The 20,657-nt window shown below is 36.4% G+C and overlaps 1 protein-coding gene across 1 annotated transcript in view; it reads right to left on the reverse strand.

Annotated features, from left to right (window-relative positions):
• Positions 1–20,657, reverse strand: part of LOC121469887 (uncharacterized) — a 292,449-nt gene that overhangs the window by 24,861 nt on the left and 246,931 nt on the right. Inside the window, exon 4 of the mRNA XM_072928962.1 lies at positions 2,999–3,099. Within this exon, the coding sequence (XP_072785063.1) occupies positions 2,999–3,099 (101 nt within the window). The remainder of the gene's footprint in view (positions 1–2,998; positions 3,100–20,657) is intronic.

Here is a 20,657-nt window from a genome sequence, read left to right on the forward strand (position 1 = left end):
CCCTATTAGATGGAAAATGCCTTTAATGCTCTTTCTTAAAAATTAATTTTTAATTTAATTCCAGTAGAATGAACAAAGGTTGTGAAAAATATTAAGATTTTTTCATATTGAGAATATCATACTGCCATATGTATTCTCTTTCCTTTTTTCTGTACTTAAAAAAAATGGAAAATTATTGAAAGGACAAGTATCACAGCTGAAGCTGATCTTTGTCTCCTAATGCTTACTGGGGACACAGGCTGAAGACTTGAAGAGGCATTCAACTGTCTGAACCTGTTTCACTGCACAAGACAACTGAAGATATATTTCAGGGTTAATGACTTCCTCTGTTTGAAAGGGAGAGAAAAACAACTCATGGATCAGAAAGTGACCCCTTCAGGGAATAAAACAGGTTGGAGAGTAGATATGTTTTCTGTTTCTTTTTACATCTTCCAGGGTAAATCTTAAGCAACTCTGAATCTAGCCTTTACAAGTCACCCCTGGGATTCTGAATGAAATACAGAGGGCAATGAATAGATAGCTGAGATGAAGAATTAGTCATAACTGAGCCAGTTGTGCAAGAAGAGAAAGTAGTTGAAGTAAAATGAATATTTTTCTTGCAGGATATGAAACGTTTACTCATAATGAGCATAGATTTACTTAGTCTGCTAATCCCTGTGACATTCTTGGCAATAAATAAGGCTGAAAATGCTTATAACATGTCCTCCCTTTTGTGTTTATGGATATGCAGGCATGTCATGCTTACTATGCTTGCAAAGCAACTAAAATGCTGAAAGCACAGGAGGGATTCTTCCTGTTTTTAACTTATAGAGGAAGATAATATAACAAGCTTGATTTGGAAAGGAGCCTGAAGTTTTTAATCTTTTGCTCAGTGTCACACGTATGGCTAAGAAGATAACTTTGAATGTCTGAAACTTTTCATTATATTTCATTATGACTATAGTAATACATAGGACAATTTCTTGGCTGGTTTTTTTTATAAACTGACAAGCCAGTCCAACATCCCAGAGCAAGTACTGATGCGCCTTCCAAAACTGAATGGCAGATGCTGTACTTAACTTTGTTTCTTGTTCTTAAAAGTAGGCTTTGCCAGCTAAGCTTTCTAATAGGAAAAGATAAACAATATTATTTTGGCTGGTACTATATGTCAGTTAAAGATCAACTGGGCTATTTTCTCCTTCCTGACTTAAGTATTTTTGCAATTCTCCTACATCTTTAATAAGTCCCAACTACATGAAAACATATTTAAATAGATTCAAGTATTTGTGAGTCTAAAACTCACATGGTCAATGTAAAACAAAGTATTATTTACAGTTCAATGGAAACAGAATACCCAGAAGAAAAAAAGAATTGCAAACAAGTACTGTAAACATTGCCTTCCATTCCCAGTGATTACCTAAGCAAGAATAGATAAGGTTTTTCTTGTCAATGTTGCAAGGCATCTACAGAGTAGATGATTTAAGCACAGTACTACTGCTGGAAAAAAAGATAAGAAAGCATCTGCACTGGTTTGACAAAGAGCCAGCTGGGGTCCAAAGGATTACAACTGTACTCAAACAGAAAAGCAGACACTCTTGTAGAATCCTCCCAGCAGTTCATAAACATGTGGCTACTGCATGCAGCCATGATTAAACCATTCTCTGCCCCTGAGCTGTCACATCTGGAAGGTAACACACAGTTCTGTGCTTTACACATTGCAAATATCTGCAGCAATGGCTCACTTCTTTGGAGAGCATCCTCCCATTCAAATTCACAAGAGTTCCTTTGATGCTCCATAGGACTGTTATTTATTTATTTGACTTGTCTCTTGCCAAATCTCCAGCACCCCTGATGGATTTTCCATAAACTAAACCCATTCTTGCAGGTAACAGGCATTGCAGAGATAGCCCCCATTATATCACTACAAGGTGGCTCCAGGTCTCCTCACTCCCTGCTGCTGCAGCTCTCTATCTCTGCAAGAGATAACCTCAGGGGACTCACAGCATTTGCCATAACTCAGAAACAGAGCTGGGCACCCATAGATGGAAATAGATGGTAGAAGAGCCTTATCTGACGGTTTCTGACATCTGCCAACATTGCACACAGCAAGGTCTTTTTTTTTTTTTTCCCCTGAGACACCATTATTAATGAAGAAAACTGTAAATCTCTCATTTCTGCCTTCAAAGAAATATCAAGAGTCAAGTCTACAAATTAAAAGTCTCTTCCACTGAAGTAGCACTGCTAGCACAGTTTAAACTAGGCTATGGCTGGTAGAGAAGAAAATGTGCATATCTATTTATTCTGTCATCTAGATACTTTTACAGTACCTGGTAGCCAATTCATTGAAAATACTAAAGGGATTGTAACAAAATAGTTGAATTAAGTTTTCAGGCAAACAAGGGGTCTTGTGAGGTCTTGGGGTCTATTTGGTTTTGATCAAATGTGCAAAGGTTTGGTTCTGTAATGGATGTGCAATAAAGCAGATATTGTCTGTAGCATACATTCAAGAGAGATTAATAGTCACATTAACCTTTTTAAAAATGATGAAATAGGTGTATCTTTTTGTGATTGGTGTGACAGAGCAATAAAAGCATAGTAAAACAGAACACCATCCATGTCTGCTGACCATCAAATAAACAAGTAAAATACTCAAAGATTTACATCATGTAAACATGCATATAATATTTGACATGTCATCTAAGCAATTGAGAGGCACAATTAGAGAGGTGATAATAAGATGTTCTGAAAAGTGTTTGAAAAGTGTTCCAAAACTAATTTCAGCATCAGAAACACTGGGGCCATTAGCTTTAATAAAATGCATAGACACATCCAAATCAATCTCTTGGAAGGTACTAAACTAAGAAGCATTTTTCACCATGTTAGGAATGGCCTTTTATGTTTGGCACTATCTACATAAAGTCAAAGTAAGCTATAGTGTGAAAGAAACGGACCAGAAATAAAAATAAAACCTGCTACATTCATGAATATTTTTGCAACTGTCATAGAAGTCAATACTTACCTGTAGTGTTGATTTTATGATCTTTAAAAACTGGCCTCTTCTTAAGGTAAATATTAATATGGCCAGCTTGAAGATACTATTTTCTTTTTGATGTAAGGAACCTTAGAAAAACAGAAAATTCATCAAATACTGTTCATAAATCAATTTCTTGGAAAAAATCATGCCAGCACAATATCTAAAACTCATAAAAATCACCTTATGAATATCACTGTCAAAACCAAATGCTTAGAAAAGGTGAAATCAGAAATGGCACTTCAGCTGTGTGTACATTGCTACCTACCATGAATAATGTCTCTGTCAGACAGACACTAAAACAATCTGGTCAGGAGAGCAGCTGCCTGGTCTGTGCACCTTCACCTGTTTCACCGATGCTCTTACTTGGACTCATTTCCACTGGACTGGACTGTCAATCAAAGGAACTCAAACTTATAAAGAAATCTCGTCACAGCTGAATTCTTACAGACTGCAAAGAATGGACCAACTTTGAAACAAAAGGTCTGAAAGGCCACAAGAATGGAAATTACGTGCTGTGCCTGGAGGGGTTTCACTGAAATTTTGGTGACTGAAGGTCAAACTTCTGGTTGAGGGTAGTTGTCTTGGCTCTTCTATAGAAAATAAAAGACACAATGACCTGGAAAATGTGATTCCCCACTTTGTGAGTGTTGACTTAGCCTTTTGCATCATGTCCAGTCCTAACTGTCAATTAAGAGGAATGCATGTGAAGGACAGTCGTCAATTTGGGGAATTAAAGGAACAAAAATTAATATCTGTTTATAAAAGTAGCTACAGTGAATGAAGAGGAGAGAGAAAATGTAACAAAAGGTTCATGAGTTGAGATTAGGATCAGGAGAAATAACTCACTAACTACTATCATTGGTAAAACAGACTCAGCTTGGAGATATTAATTGAATTTATTACTAACAAAGCCAGAGCAGAATAATGAGAAGCTACCTAAGACCTCAAAAACACCTTTCCCTCTTCCCTCTCTCATTCCCAGCTCCTAAAGGCAAAATGAAAACCAGATCACCAAAACCAATATTTACATAGCAATGTATATGGATTGAAACAAAACTGATTTTTCTTTGTAACTTTATAACAGTGCTGCTACACTGGAGTGTTAAAACAATGAGTAAAAAATTTTTGTCACTATTTTTTGCAGAATTACACACTGAGTAGCAGTCTATGTGTAAAAGATCAGCACTGCATTTCAGTACCTCTCTGTTGAAATTAAATCTCACCAAAAGGACCTTGCAGGAGGTGGTGAAAACAAGAAATAGACTGAGTATCTGTAGAGAATTGCATGAGATATTCCCAACAAAAGTGCTATTTTCCACAGTGCTTGCACCTGTTTTGTGCTCTACAAAATCTCTTTGAAAGTTTCCAAAAGTTTCAACATATTTTTTTACATATTTTAAAAAGTAGTCTAAAGTGTCTTCTTTCTTATGTCCTTTTGGGATAAAAACAAACTGCTATTTACGCATAAAAAACTTTAGAAACTCCATCACAAACTTGCAGTATCACATAAGTATGTCTAAGTCAACATTTTATAGCATCAGGGACTACCTATGGCTCCGTTCTGCTGATGCTGTTGTCACTAAAATGTGCATTAGTATTGATCACTTATTCTACCATGGTCTTCTTGAAGCTAAGTCAGCAGAAAGATAGACCAGAGTGGAACATACCTTTTTCTATGAGCATCACAGGTAAAAAGGAAAGAATTGCTCATGTGAAATATTGCATTTAAATCCACTGTAAACATTTCCTAGCTCTTGGAAATAATTAATATATATATTTGTATATGTATATTCCTTAAAAAGCTATAAAATAGCAATTTGATAACTGTCAAAACTATTATGCACATTATATGCTGGGAAAAAAATAAAGATGTACCATATTTTATGATTTATTTTATGTTACCAGATTACTTTTAAATTTTTAAAATTATAATTTCTTTAAATTAAATAATTTCACAAATTTTAAATCTCTTCCATTGGACAATGCCTGTTGCTAACTCATTTCATCTGGATGTTTAACATGCAATAACCACTCATTCTCTTAGCAATTATTCAGGTGGTTGAACTGCTAAAGTATTTCCTTAGAAGTATGGAAAGTAAGGAAGAAAATAATAACATGAAAAGAGTAGGGTCAACAAAAATCATAAGAAATTTAGGAAAGCCTTGCTAGAGGAAGAGATGAAAAACCCAAATGCAGAATGGTTTTGCCTCAAGCAGCATCCTTGGCAGGTATGTCATGCATGTAGGAAACGGGGAGTCTGACAAAACCTGTCCTGAAAACAGCACAGGATAATTTCAGTACACGTGGACTTCAGAAGAGGATGCATGTTCTTGGAGCATCCAGTTAACTATCTTTTTGTCACAGCTGAATGATAACTTGATATCATTCTGTGAACAAAGGCACTGTATCTTCCCACTAAGACCTTTTAACTGATATTGATATTTCAAAGTCTTCTGAAAGCGTTTATGGCTACCTGAAGCATACACCTGCTGTCTAATCCCATAGTTTACATTATAGGCAGCACTTAATTATCTAAAACACATCAGGAAGGGAATTTAGCTACTGCATAAAATATTAATTAAGGATTTCTTCTCACACCAAGCACAATTTACCAGAAAAGGAAAGTCTTTCTGTTCCTCTGTCCCAAATCCTGGGAATTTGTACATTTCACTTTGAATGTGAAGGAAGTCACAAGGAGGATGGGACTTGTAATATGGCAGATGAACATTTTGTCTCAAAAAGGGCACAGAAAAGATAACAACCACCACAGACACACTCACATAAACCCCTGTCAAATGTGTATTTTTAATTAGTGGGTTGACCCTGGCTGGACACCAGGCACCCACCAAAACCTCTCAGTCACTTGCCTCTGCAACTGGACAGGGAAGAGAAAATGTAACGGAGGGTTCATGAGGTGAGCTAAGAAGAGTTCATTGCCTAAATACCTTCACAGGCAGAACAGCTTCAAATTGGGGATATTCATGGAACTTATTACAAACAAAATGAGAGCAGGATAATGAAAAGTAAAATACACCTTAAAAACACCTTCCCCCCAGTCCTCCCTCCTTCCCAGTCTCTAAATCCTCTCCCCCACAGAGCAAGGAGACAGGGAATGGAGGTTGTCAGTTCCACATAGGTTCGCCTTCTTCCATGCGGGGTGCCTTCTATAGGAGACAGTTCTCCAAGAATTTGTCCAGTGTGAGTCCATCCCATGGGCAACAGTGGGGGTCACTCTTCAATGAGGTGCAGTCCTTCAGGCACAAACTGCTCTTGGGTGGGTTCCCCAAAGGGTCACAAATCCTACCAGGAAACCTGCCCCGTCATGGGCTCCTCTCTCTATGGGTCTGCAGGTCCCTGCCAGAAGCCTGCTCCAGCAGGGGCCTCCCACAGGATCACAGCCTTGTCTCAGGCCTCCACCTGCTCTACCATGGGGCTCCTCTAGGTACTGCAGGTGGATATCTGGATCCCTGTGTCCTTCCACGGGTTGTAGAGGCACAGCTGCTTCATCATGCTTTTCACCAAGGGCTGCAGAGGAACTTCAGCTGTGGTGCCTGGAGCACCTCCTGCCCCACCTTCTCCTCTGACCATGGTGTCTGCACAGTTGCTCCTCTCATACATTTCCATCCCACTCATCTTTGGCCACAATTATATCTGTGCAATAACTTTTTTTTTGTTTTTTATCCTTGTTAAACGTTATCACAGAGGGATTTTCATCATTTCTAATTGGCCCAGCCTTGACCAGTGGCATGTCAGTTCTGGAGCTGGCTGGCACTGGCTCTGTTGGACATGGAGGGAGCTTCTGGCAGCTTCTCACATGAACTGTTGCCTGGAATCAAGAGACAAAACCTTTCAAAACAATATTAAGAATTATAAGATAAAAAACAGCTCTTTATATGCGTACATCGCTAAACTGTGAGAGAGGACAGGAAAAGTACTTGAAGCTATGTAACTATATATTAAAAATCTACAAAGCTACAAATCTGAAAAAGGCTAAAAAACTTTAGGTATCAAACCCACCTCTGTAGCCCCTCTTCTACTAAAACCTGGCCCTACAACCCCAATACAACTTCCTTCAGCATTTATTATATTTGATAGTTACACGATTAATACTGTACATTATATGGTTACAGATCAATAAGATTACTTGGCTCTCTCAAGTAAGATCACTAAAGTGTAAAGAAAAAGTGCTGGAAACATTCATCCTGCTTTAACCCCTCTGTGCACTGTCCACATTCATACTTAATGATGTTATAGAATGATTTGGCTTTGAAGTGACCCTCAAGATCATCAAGTTCCAAGCCTTCTGCCATGGGCAAGGACACCTTCCACTACACCAGGCTGTTCAGAGCCCCATCCTGCCTGGCCTTGAACAAAGTCAGGGATGTGGTAACCACAGATTCTCTCAACAATCAACCTCACCATCCTCACAGTAAAGAGTTTCTTATTATCTAATCTAAACCTACTGTCTTTCAGTTTGATGCCATTGCCCCTTGTTCTTTCACAATCCATGCTACTACATGCCACTATTTACTATGTAAATAGTCTCTCTCCATCTTTCTCATAGACTCCTTTCAGGTACTGGAAGACTGCAATTAAGTCATCCCACAGCCTTCTCTTCTCCAGGTTGAACAATCCAAATTCTCTCAGCCTTTCCCCATAGAAGAGGTGCTCCAGCTCTTTGATCGTCTTGGTGGCCTCCTCTGGACTTGCTCCAACAGGTCCACGTCATTCCTGTCCTGGGGCCCCAGGGCTGGAGGCAGCTCTGAGAGAGGCTCTCACCAGAGTGGAGCAGAGGGGCAGAATCTCTTCCCTTGACCTGCTGGCCACACTGCTTTGGATGCATCCAAGGATACAATTATGATTCTGGAATACAAGCGCGTGTTGCCAGCTCATGTCCAACTTCTTATCTACCCAAGTCCTTCTCCTCATAGCTGTTCTCATCAATATGAAGCCCTCTCAGTTGCTAATGTGAGACTGTCCATGGGTATCACAGATTTTTCTGCACAACTTACAGTTGGTGGAGAGAGCAAAAGTCCCGGTGATTGAACAGAGCATTATCAATCCACATTATCACTCTTATTTAAAAATACACAAGAGCAGCTGGTTGATCATTCTTCTATCTTGAGCCAATGACTCAGTTTGTGAGTAATCTGTAGTACAAATGAATGAAACTGAGTGAGACTAAAAGAATTACAGGAAAAAATACAGATTGTGAAGAGAAAACTGCAAATAATGAACTTGGGGCCAAAGGAAAGGTGTCATTTGAAGAGAAAGAAGTTCTCAGAGTGCAAATATGATGTATACAAATACCTAAGCTAAAGGAATCTTTTAACACAGAGCACAAAGGGTTGTGGTGAATAGTTGAGAATGAATGTTTCTTCAAATCTCCAAGAAATAAGAAAAATGCTAGAAAAGTCAGTGAGTTTAAAGATCTGTGAGGCTATTGGACATTTCTGGGACATCTCCTGGTGTATTTGTATCATAGCCAGAGTTTGTTCCCTGGTGCCTGCACAATGAACTTTATCTCCCTGCTCTCTCCATGGTTTCCTAATCCTCTCATCTCATCCATAAGCTGGAACAGAAAGCATCGAGCAGAAGATAATGCTATTATGAACATTTTAAGCTGCCACTTGTTTTTCCCACAGGGTATCCCCAAAAATCTGCTCTCTTTTCCTCTATATATTTCCATTTTATAGCCTACTTTCCACTGCCAGGTGTTTGGGGATGCTTATGCCTTTGCTATCCCTGGAGCATACGGTGGATGTATTAATAGTGTATCAACTATTTTGATAAATATTTAGAAATATCATTAATTGGGCAGATTATATCACCAAAAAGGGTTTAGAGAAAGAGCTAGGAGTTGTGGGGACAGGTATAGAAGTAAAAATTTTCTAAGAACTTAAAGAATTTGGGAAGGTGAATGGATAGGATCTTTGAAACAAGCAGGGAAGGAGGACAAAGAAAGAGAACTCAACTATCAAGTAGTTGCAGAGTCAGGTATATTCTTATGAGCTAGTTCTACATCAATAGTCCAAATAATCCTGAATAACATGCAGAGTTATCAGTTTCAACAAAGATGTTAAATAATTATTGAGAGTTTTCTTCACAGAAAGCCAAAAAAAACACAATGTAAGAGAAATGGAGCTGACATTTACCACTGGTTCTGTATTAATAATTTTTTAAAAAACTGCTATGTGCATGAATGCATCTTTATATTTTTGAATAATGTTTCCTTTAAATAATTACCATCTATTTTTATGAGTTTCCCCATTCATTTCTTCTCTCTTTTTTTATATTAAGTAAGGTGTTTATAGATTAGCTGGGATTTTTTACTAAGTGTACTGCTCCCTCCTTGTCTGTAAAGTGAGATGAGAGCTTGATGTTTATGTGGTTAAACACGATTTGTGCTTCCTGCCTTTGAGGCACAGCCATAGATCATGCTGTGCTATTTATCTTGCTTACTCTAGCTTTTTGTGATGAATTATTAAAATATGCCTGAAAGCATGGAGCCATTTGGAAGAAGGGTCTTACTGGAGAGTAGAACAGATAAAAGCACTGGGATAAAACAAGCAACCCTGCCACCAGGAGATGCAAGCAATATTGCAGAGAAGAAAGAGACCATTTTATCGGTCAAATTCTCCTTACAGCCACACTAGTGAAACCTCAGCCAGTTCAGAGAATACAGCTGGTTGCTTGAATTCATCAGCTGCTTAAAAAACAGCATAGTGACTATCCAAAGGCGAAACTGTCACATGAAGCATGGGAATGTAGTTTACATTGTTAGTATACCTGCAGCAAGACTGAAATATGACTGTAACAAGAGACCGGTCCAGGAAAAAAGCCTCCTTCTGTCTCTGAAGTCTTCATAGAGTTTCTTTTTCATCTCAGGAGGGGTAAAGCAGTACAGGATTTTTCTCCCAGGGGAAGCACTTGAATGATCCTGTCATTGTGTTGAGTGAAAGTATGCCTGGCTTTTGAAATAATCAGGAAATAATTTCTTTGTCAAACATTGTTACTTCTAAGTTTTTAATTCTCCTTTCTATTATTCTTATTCTATTTCTATTCTCCTTTCTATTATTCTTATTTCTATTATTCTTACTCTATTTCAATAACTACCACTAATTTTGAAAAACTTAAAGCAATACATCAAAGTTTTGCAAGCAGTATGTCTCAGATTTTTAAACAAATCTTGGGTTAAAATGCTCAATTATTTTTAAGAAAAATAATCAAAAAATAAACATGTTTTTATGCCCTATTAAACTCTTAGAGCCAATTCACCTGGAAGCCCTAAAGCCTGCAGAAGAACATGAAACGTAAGAGGATTGACAAGAAAAACGGATCTGCGTTTTCCATATTTCCTCTATTATATAGCTATTAAAATGAAGTTTGCATATGCTGAAGTAACATAGGTCAGAATTTACTGAAAAGATTTGCCTTCCCTGACTGTATTCCTGTGCTGTGCAGGACATGCACAACTATTTCATTCACCACAGTCATGGTACTCTAAGAAGAAGTTACTGTGTTCTCTTAAGGGAAGGGAGATGCTTTTTCTCCCCCGGGTTCTCCAAGTCACTTCTGAACTCCAGCTGCCAGGAGATAACTTGATGCCTATCCATAATTAAACATGCCTAGAGAGAAAGAACAGAGGCAGAGGCTAGAGCATGAAGAAGCAGACAACCAGATCATCAGACTGGGACAAGCTAGTCAGAATCAAGAAGTAGAAGACAGCTTGGGAAAAAAAAATAAAGGAAGAAAATAGAATGAATAAAGGCAGGGGAAAGAACTGAGGAAGTTACTTGGGTCTGTTGGGGGGGTTTTTTTGTTTGTTTGTTTGTTTTTTATCCCTAGTGATAGTTGACCATTACTATATTTTACATGAAAATTAGCTTTCAATAGGTCTGAGAACATGGATATTTTTCCTGATTGAGCAATCAAGTGAGATGGACAGGAAGAAATCACTGTCAAGATAAAAGAAGATTTTCCACGAAGTTGAAATGGGAGTCCATTTACAGTTCAGATTCCCTTGGGATTAGGCAATAGCTCAGCAGGCTTTCCAGGACTACAGTTTTGGACTTAACTGTTTATGGGCTGTTCAAAAGGCTCTTGCAATATCTGCAAACTTCAGATAGCCCAACACACCTTTTCCATTCAACTTCTCCATAGATCTGATAAAATCAAGAAAGACATGAAATTCTGAGTGTGAGTCATACTATATCATGTAGAAATACAGGGAAGATAATAACAGGGCAGAATTCTCTCAAGAGAAAAAGTTTAGAAAGCCTTCAAAGCCCAACAATACCATCAAAAAATAGCTACTTTTCAATAACTGAATGAGAATATGAAAAGAATTTTTGGTGGTAGTAACTCAACATTCATGTGAAATGCACCCAGATGTGCTGTAATACATGCAGTGTGTTACACTGATTTCCAGTCTAATGAATCATATATATTTCTCTTCTGTCAAAGGTAATAGGAAAACTGGAAAACTAATTCTGTATACATGGTGCTAATGCCTTACTACACAACCTTACATACTACAGATTTTAGACACAATGAGGCATCCACATTGAAATATTTAATCACCTTGTGAATGCCTGAAAGTTTTGCAAATGTCTCTTTACAACACCAGCTTATGAGGAGTGCAGCTGGAGCTTGTTTGAAATGCAAAAATAAAGAAAAAATTACAGGAAAATGAAACACATGCAGATGTTAAAGAGACAATAACACCTTGGTCACAGTGTTGCTTTCAGAGTGTACATGGGAACTCAGAGGTGCTCTTGCTAAACTAATATGTTCTAAGAGAAATGCCCTGCAACCTAAAAAATGCATTGCAAATTTTGCAGTAAATTAAAGGCAAGTCAGTTAGCATAGACAGTTTAATTAGCTAAATTCTACAATTTGTAAATACAGACAAAAACCTAGGCATAATTTCTCGGTGAAGTTCACTGCAAAAGTATGAATAATAAAAGCTAAACAATTAGATTCCCAAATTAATATATTGCATGCAAAGCTTCAGGTGTATACATATATGTAAATAATGATGCTTCTATGCAGCTTCAAATATTTAAATATTCCTCGTTAGGATGTGTTTGCTGCGATTATTATATTCCTCAAAAATGTGCCTTGAATTTCAGTCTAAAACCTATTAACATTCTAAAGAAGTTGCAAACAGATCACATCTCCGAACAAGTATTAGTAACAGTAATAGTGCCCCACACCCTGACTCCACAGCAGTGTTTGAAGCAAGAGCATTTTTCAGAAAGCTTATGTAAAGTTGTGCAAATGCACAATCATTTTAATGATGGAGTCCTGAGGGGTTATCTTTACTAAGCTGGAAAATCATCAATAAGATGAAGAAATCTGTCAGCAGAATATCTATTTATTCAAAAACAATGCATCCATTTTTGATTTATTCAAGTCTGGTACTGCTCTTTTGCCTGAAGGAAATAGAGACAGAAGAAATGGGATGAAACAGAAGAAATGGGGTGCAGAAAAGAGGAGCAGGGAGGAAAAAAAGGATCCATGTGGATTGGAAAAAAAATTTAACATAAACTTTGCTAGTAGGCATTCTCTCCAAGGAGGACAACCTGAGATACAAGAAATGGTGTGTGTAAACAGGATCTCATAAGGAAATCAGGCCAGGCTTCCCAGCTAATGAAAGAAACTATTACAATTTTATCTCAAATATCCAGTTTAAACTTGATTCCTTTTCCTTTCACAATGGTGTTCTTACAGACATTTGTATCTAGGCTGTCTATGCTGGAAAATGCAAATGGACATTTTTTTGTTGCATTTTTCCTTAGCTCAAACCTAGATAATGTCAAGATTATGACTTTCCTTTTCCAAGCATATTGAGAGACTAAAAATAGCAGTCCCAGAGCCCAGTGGCACAGCTTTCTGACATAAAGGTCCAGCATATCAAAGAAGCCTACAATTTTTTTTTTATAGAAAGTCTATTGGATTATATATTTTATCAAAGGAAGCAGGAAAGAAGTGGGGTCAGTCATTGTCACAAAAGTTTTCTGATATATAGTTAAATGTATGAACTCTGAAGGTACAAATAAAGTTTTGTGAAGTTTTCTGTTGAAAACAAACCTTTTCTGAATATTTTATATGTTTATATTTATTGATAGATAACCTAGAGTTCTTGATTTATGTTGTGTTTGTCAAAGTAAGGACAGATTTCAACTTTTCAGGATTTTTTTCTACCCTGCTTTGTGACAGGCAGAAGTTCATTCAAACAAGCAACATTCAGTTCAGTCAGTTTCTGCAAAAGATTGGTTTGATGGTATATACAGTACTGAGTAAATAATTAGTTATTTATTTTTTTCTGTCAAACACTACAGGACATGAATGGAGCAAAGCTGTAAAGTTAGTCTCTCTTGCCTGCCATTAAAATGTTTTTGTTTGAAAGAACAAGTAATCTCATCACTATCTAAATACTTATATAATACTTGAAAACAAGTCATATAGAAAATAATTATTTTGAATTAATAAACACATAATTTTATATATTATCCACCACCCTTTTTCATTCTATTATTTGCAAAAAATATGCACTTGGAAGAGTGTTTAAGTTTCTTTTTAATCTTCTGCATTGTTAAAGATAAAATCCAAATAATGAATATTTTCATCATCTAATAAGATCCTGACTTTGCTGGAAGCAGAAATCTTAATTCTGAAAACCCAAAACCATTGCTTTAGTATTATTCCCTCTGGGTGTTGTGTCCTCTCAGTATACTTGCAGTTAGTGTTTTAAGACAAAATCATACCAAAAAAATCCCCACCAGACATAGTTTGTCCTTCCTTTCCTTCAAAGAATAGATTGCATCTAAGAAAATATCTTCACATTTCTAAGTTGCATGTGTATGTCTGTATTTTCATTTTCTAATTTGAAAAAATAACCCTAACTCTTCTGACTACAGAGACTATGAGAACATTTTGGGCATATATTCCCAGACCTATTTGTGATATATATGTCACAGAAAGGATGTGGTCTTTTCAAAAGGAAATAAAAAAGCAGACTGAGCCATACACTTTAATGAAAGTACATTAAAGATCATAGCTTTCCTACAAACCAGCAAGTTTTAGTTACTATATAAGTTGTGTGTAATTTTATTTCTTGCAGAAAGCTATATCAGATATATGGGAAACTATATCATATAATGGAACTGTTTTACGTAAGACCAGTTATGTTGAAAGACTTTTTTTTTTTTTTTTTTTTTTTTTAATGAGGAGTAGCATTTGGTTTTAGAGAGTCTTCATGTGATGGCTTCTGCAACCCTACTGGAATGTTATGGTTTCTACCAAAGCAGAACGAGGATTGGTGGTATCTTCATTTTCTTTTTCAGGAAACCAAACTACTTTTAAAGAAATACAGGTCCTATTCATTCATGTTCTGACAGGACTTCTGGTAACTTCGTGTTGTAGTTTTGCTTAGCCCTGATGGGATATTTCATTACTGTGTTTGCTAATGCAGCAGCAGTCAACAGTTAAATGATATTAAAAACTTCATTGATGTAAATAGATAAAGACTCAGAGTAAGGACTTGACAGAAAGAAGGGTTTCCAGACTACCTACCCTCTCCGAAACAACCACGTTTTCTTGTATTCAATTCCAGCTGCATTGATCTTCTCCAGAGCCCATGTAAGTGTTCAGTGTTTTGATGCTCCTAACCAGTCATTCCTCTAAAGATGCAGTTCACAAGACTATTCTTCATTAAGTTTCCTATTCACTGGAAAAAATCAGCTTTAAAAGTAGGGAGATTGAACATGAGCCTTTTCAAAGAGACAGACACACTAAATTATCTTATTTAAATTATCTTATCTAAATTATATCCAAGGTATATGGCAGAGTACAATATACTTAAGTTTGTATTGTAATCCAGCATTGTTGCTCAAAGTGCTATTTTTTATTGGACAAGAACAGAAAAAAGCAATCTGACAATGGGCTGATCAAAAACCTTGTATTTCTTGGAATGACAGGACCAAATATTATGTGGTATTTTAATATTTGTTACTGTTAGGGTTGCAATACAGGTATTCAACTTTCTAAATAAATTCCATACCTACTGATAACACTCAATACCCACTTCCTTGAGTAACGAAACCTTAATAAACATCTAAAAATGTTTTTCCAGGAAAATATGGAAAACATTTTCTATGTACATATATGTACATATATGTAAATTTCTACAAACAAGTATCTGAGTAAAAGTGTGGAGTCTAGCTTCAGACAGTGGCACTTAAAACTTTTTTCTAAATAAATACTTGTCCTGTGGAGATTTTTGACGGAAGCTTTACTGGTGCTAAGCCATGTGCTGAAGTTTACAACCATATAAATGGTTTGCATTCATTTCAGTAGGGAACCCTTGCTCCTCACAGGAAACTGTCCAAAGAAGACAAAGAGCGAGAGGCACATCGTATCTGTAACATACAGCTCAGCTTCCAAACAGTTTCATATGCTGGCTGTCCGTTTGTAACTCCTGCCTTGCTCAGCTTAAAAAAAAAGACATGCTCAGACAACTGCTGACATGGCACATTAAAAGGAATAGAAATACAATACATCACTACCAAAAAAGTCCTCACAGTATTCTGGGTGCTTTTCTGAGGGCATGATCCAGTATCTAGCCCAATCTGTATGAAAAATTCAAATGGCCTGTGGAAAACGAAATAAATAGTTTTTAAAACAATTCAATAAAGTTGTAAATGAAATCTACATCTCGAGGAAGAACAATGTGTGGTTCAGATTTGCAACTTTTAATGCAATCCATCCATCACAGCTCAATAAATGGTTTCCCTGCTTGATCACAGCAGAACTTCTTTGTTTCTTTTTCATCACAGCTAGGGTTTTTTCCCCATTCCATTAAGAAAGCTTAATTCCAGCATGGGCCATTTGATTTTTTTCTTAGTATCTTTAAACCTCTGTTGTAATGGAATCACCAGAAGTACTATCTAATCATATTGTTCTGCTATTTATGAAGGTTTATAAATCTCTCTGCAAGTAAATTAGTGTCATATCAAACTGCTGAGCCTGAATTTTTCTGGCAGAGACAGATATAGGGCACTTTTTTTTAGCAAGAAACAGCAAAACCTGTTTTAAAAATAATTCCTCTCTTCCCTCCTAATCTAGTGTATTCAGGAGTAGGACTCTTATGTGGGTCATCTACTACTAGGATGAATTCCTTAGGCTTCTGTTTCACAAAGTGTATGTCAACTATTCATTTTAACATATTCACTACTGCTAATTTAAAAAACCAAAGCATTTAAACTCCTGCTAATATAATTATATTAAATCTTACTGCTTTTCACACACACAAAACCCCCCCAAAACTCTTCAATTACTTTCAACAGAAATCAGCTTCAGTGAAAGAACATTTAGTGATACAATAACAGCAAATCAAAAGCTTTTCTTACACAGTGAAGCCCATAAAGGAATGTGCAATCCCAGATAATAAGACAAATTTGCAGAAGTGCTCACTGGGCCACTTTGCATCCTTTACCAGCAGTGCTGGCTGAGAGGTCCCAGTCAAATAAACCTTCACAAATGTGATCCCCATCTCCAAGAAATGTTCAAAGAAGAAGGTGAGAAAGTATAATCCTGTCAACCTGACCTCACTGCAGGGGAAGCAGATCATCTTGATGCCATCTCTCAGTATACCCAGGATAAGCAGGAGTTCAGCCCCAGACAGCAGGGGATTATGGAAGGCAGGTCCTGCTTGATCAACCTGATCTTTCTGTGACAAGGTCACCCACTTAGTGGTTAAGCAAAGGTTAATGGTGGGAATCAGTGGTCTTTAAGGCCTTTTCAAACATAAACAATCCTGTGACATAGGATTCTTCAAGCTGCTTTTAAATAACTATTTAAACTTGCTATTTACACATTAGTATTAAGTGTTTGCTGTCCAGTCTCTTCCAAACCAAATCCTAGAATTTTTTTTTAATGTGATATGCAGACAATTAACTCTAAAATAATATACTCAGACATGCAATACATACCATCAATCCCAAGTTACTTTCACACATATTAAAAATTCACTTGGCTGTTGTAGGAAAATAATAAGCTTCAATGGACTGCTTTTGCAAAGTAGAATGTTTAGGTTTAGATTGGGTTTTAGTTCTGAGTCTTTATGTTTGCTTTGTTTTTTAAATGTCTGATAATGTTCTGGTGTGTTTTGAGTTGTTTGACTTTATATCAAGTTATGAAAACTCTACAGTCACTTCTGAAAATACTTTGCCAGCTTTCACATGGTTTTTATATCTAATGTTTTGCCATTGTGCTGTTGGAATAGGCAGTCCTGCTTTACATGGCCTTATAGATACCTTGAAACGGATCCTGTTTTACAGGATACTTGAGAATTTTTCAGAGTACTCAAGTTCCCTGACATTAAAGTTTTTAATGACACTTGGGCATTCTTTCAACATATGATCAAGGGTGAGTAATCAGAACAAGAATATTTATGACTACTTCAAAACAGGGGTTAGAGAAGAAATATAATTTGAAGACACTAGATTGGCAGGGTTGAACTAAGTCTACTAAAAAGTGATTAAATCCCTCCTGATAAGGAGGAAAAGACTAGAAAGACTACCATTTCAATTTTTAAACTGTTAAGTTCAAGCCCAGATCTGAATAAGTTACAGATAAATTTGCCTGATGTGTTAAGTTCTGTTGTCAAGGCTTACTAACAAAAAAAATGCTTCTTTTGCTCAAAAAAATATATTTCCACAAAAATTATTTTAAGTTGTGTACTATGCTGATCAATCACAATAATAGTCCAAGGTTTTCTTTTGGGTAATTCCTGCTAGCATTAAATATTCTTCTAGCACTTGTCTTCAGGGGTGCTGTATATTCCATATACTTCTTTGTTACTCAAAAGATATTCCAGATCATTTTGTTTCACTTCTCTTCACAAAGCTCTTTAGTAACACAGTACTGAATATTTAAGTTTTCTAATCTGATTATTCAACTGATTATTCCACATATAACACTGAGGGATGTCTATTATACGGAGAGAAATAAACCAGTTTATGTGTATTAATCTTAAATTCTTTATATATCCAATCTCAGAACTTTTACCTCAGTTAAAGCCATTTCTTTAGATAAAACACCCTGGTAATCATTTCCTTTATTTTGAACTTAACTAGGCTATCACAGGAGATAGTTAATGAAAATAATGCCATTAACTTAAGCTGAAGTAGGGCCAGGCATTGTATATTTGAAATGAAGCAAAAAAATGTCTCACAACGTTACTAATTATACCCTGGGGAAGACTGCATCTGAAATTCATAAGCAATGAATTCTGCTTTATATTTCAGCCATTAAAGTTATGCCGATTAATAAAAAAAAATAAAATAAAAAAGTTTGAAACTTTCTACAATAACTTCAGCATTTCAATTACTTCTCTAAGTGTGTTCACGTGAAAGATGTGCAATACTGGGTGCATCTGTTTGATGTTGGTGTTTTATTCCCTTCCTAGATCCCTGAGGGAGATTTCAAATTCTGAGGTAGCAAACTTCACCACATTGTGCCTGCCGCCCACCTCAGTTGGTGGAAAGTACTTTTATATGCTACATTTACTCTAATGATTATGAATTCTTAATAACATGAAAATCTATTCTATTTAGGAGACAAGGTGATTATATGCAAACCCAATGCATTCAATGTTTGCAATTTTATAAAGCAAAACCATTCCTTCAGTGTATAGGTCCTAAAACAATTTTTTTTTAAAAAAAACCACACCATTTGTTTTTCCTGCCTGTAATGCCAGGGAATGGCTCTGCTTAACCCCTTCAGTTTTGTTAGTCCTGAAGACAAAGACATATTTTCTAAAATATGAGCAAAAGATTTTTATCACAAGAAGTTTTCTATTGAAAATTGTGGGATCTGTAATTACTTTGGTACTTCTGAAGCATTACACCTTTTACAATAAAGCCACCAAATCTGAAGAAAAGTATACTACTAAACTATACTAAAGCAACTACAGATTTTCATACAGTTGAGGAAAACAAACACAGTAGAACCAGACCTCCCATTTAGAAATTCAAAATGGCTCAACTGATAAAACAGGAAAATAACAGTAAAAGTTTCTGTATTGCTTTACCATCCAAAGCACAACAGTTTCTGATACTAAGAAATGAATTAATTGCAGTTGCAGAGGAGCTGATTATCCAAAACTACAAAATGTTACAAATGAAGAATGAAAAATGAGAACTACAGCTAATATGAGACATTATTAATAAATATAACAAAACAGGGCCCATAGCAACAAAGGTGCAGTTGACCCAAGCTACTGGAAATGACGTGTTATGGTCATGATTAATATTAACTAAGAGAGGGCCAGCAATTGAAAGAATAGTACTAAAGTTCAGTAATGACTCTCATGAGGTCTCTTCCTTCAGGACCAGAATAGTAACTATAACACACTGATGCAAAAGTGTGAAAAATTAAAGCCTGGGAAATTAAATAATCACATCAGAGCAACCTGTCCACTAGTTGGGCTCTTCTCAGATTGAGGGTGGAAAACAGAATGGGGTGATGAAGGTGAGCAGTCATTGCTTTTTTTACCAGTCCTGTAAGCCTAAGGAGCAGGACAGTCAGGCCACTTGCTAAAATACTATTCAGGTTATTGGAGAAGGACACAGGTGGGAAACAATCTGACCTTTCATCTTCCAGTGACTATTTTAGTGATTATTCAGTGAATTCCACAATTGTACCAGAATGTTCAGATATTTCAGAAAATGTACACATCTAGAATAGCCCTTTCTTTGTGTCTACTAGTTCAACTTGTGTGAGTGGAAAAGCCTTGCTGTTTGATTCTATACTATGAGTCCCTGTCTCAAGTTTCTGGCTGGGTTGTATGCTGTCAGTTGCTCAGGTATCAGTGCTGCCAGTCAGTGACAGGAGTTGTCACAAACCAAAGTGCCTTTTGCTAGAACGAGTCATTCATCTCAAGTAACATGGCTGTGAAGGCCAGGAGACCATGCAGTGCAGCTCACCTAATGTGCTAGGACAGCTATGCTGCTTCTGGTACCCAGTCTGATACATGATCCAGCTTTTCCTCAAAGGTTTTAGCCAGAAGAAGGGTCACAGTGCAAACTAAATAAAAATGGACAGTTTCCTTCAGGAAAAAAAAAAAAACAAAAAAAAAAAAAAAAAAAAAAAAACAAAAAACACAAACAACCAAAACAAAAAAAAAAAAAAAAGAAAAAAAAAACCCAAACACTGATCAAGAAATTACATCTGTTGTTTGCCAGTTTCAAAAGTTTGGGTTTTTTTCCATAGGGTAGTGTATATTACATTTTGCTTACTTATGGGGATATGTTATAAAAACTACAGCTGCTAATTTGCAATATATACTGACATAATGGAAAGTGGCAAACATTCACTATCTTTCCATATTCATGTTGTGTCACGTAATAGTTTTGAAATTGCGATATAACAAACAAATAAGAGATTATGGCAGTAAAATTTTGCAACCTGGCTTTAATGAGAAAAAACAAATAAATAACAGACTGAGCATAAGGGACTAGGGTATTTTAAGTTTTAGATTGCTGTTTACAATACTGAAAACAGAAAATAATGGAGCAACATTTAAATTCATTGCATTTCAGATGCTTTTAGCTCCAGAGAACTTTAAAAGCAGTAC

The sequence above is a fragment of the Taeniopygia guttata genome, chromosome 4 (assembly GCF_048771995.1).
Source record: "Taeniopygia guttata chromosome 4, bTaeGut7.mat, whole genome shotgun sequence".
NCBI classification, from domain to species: Eukaryota; Metazoa; Chordata; class Aves; order Passeriformes; family Estrildidae; genus Taeniopygia; species Taeniopygia guttata.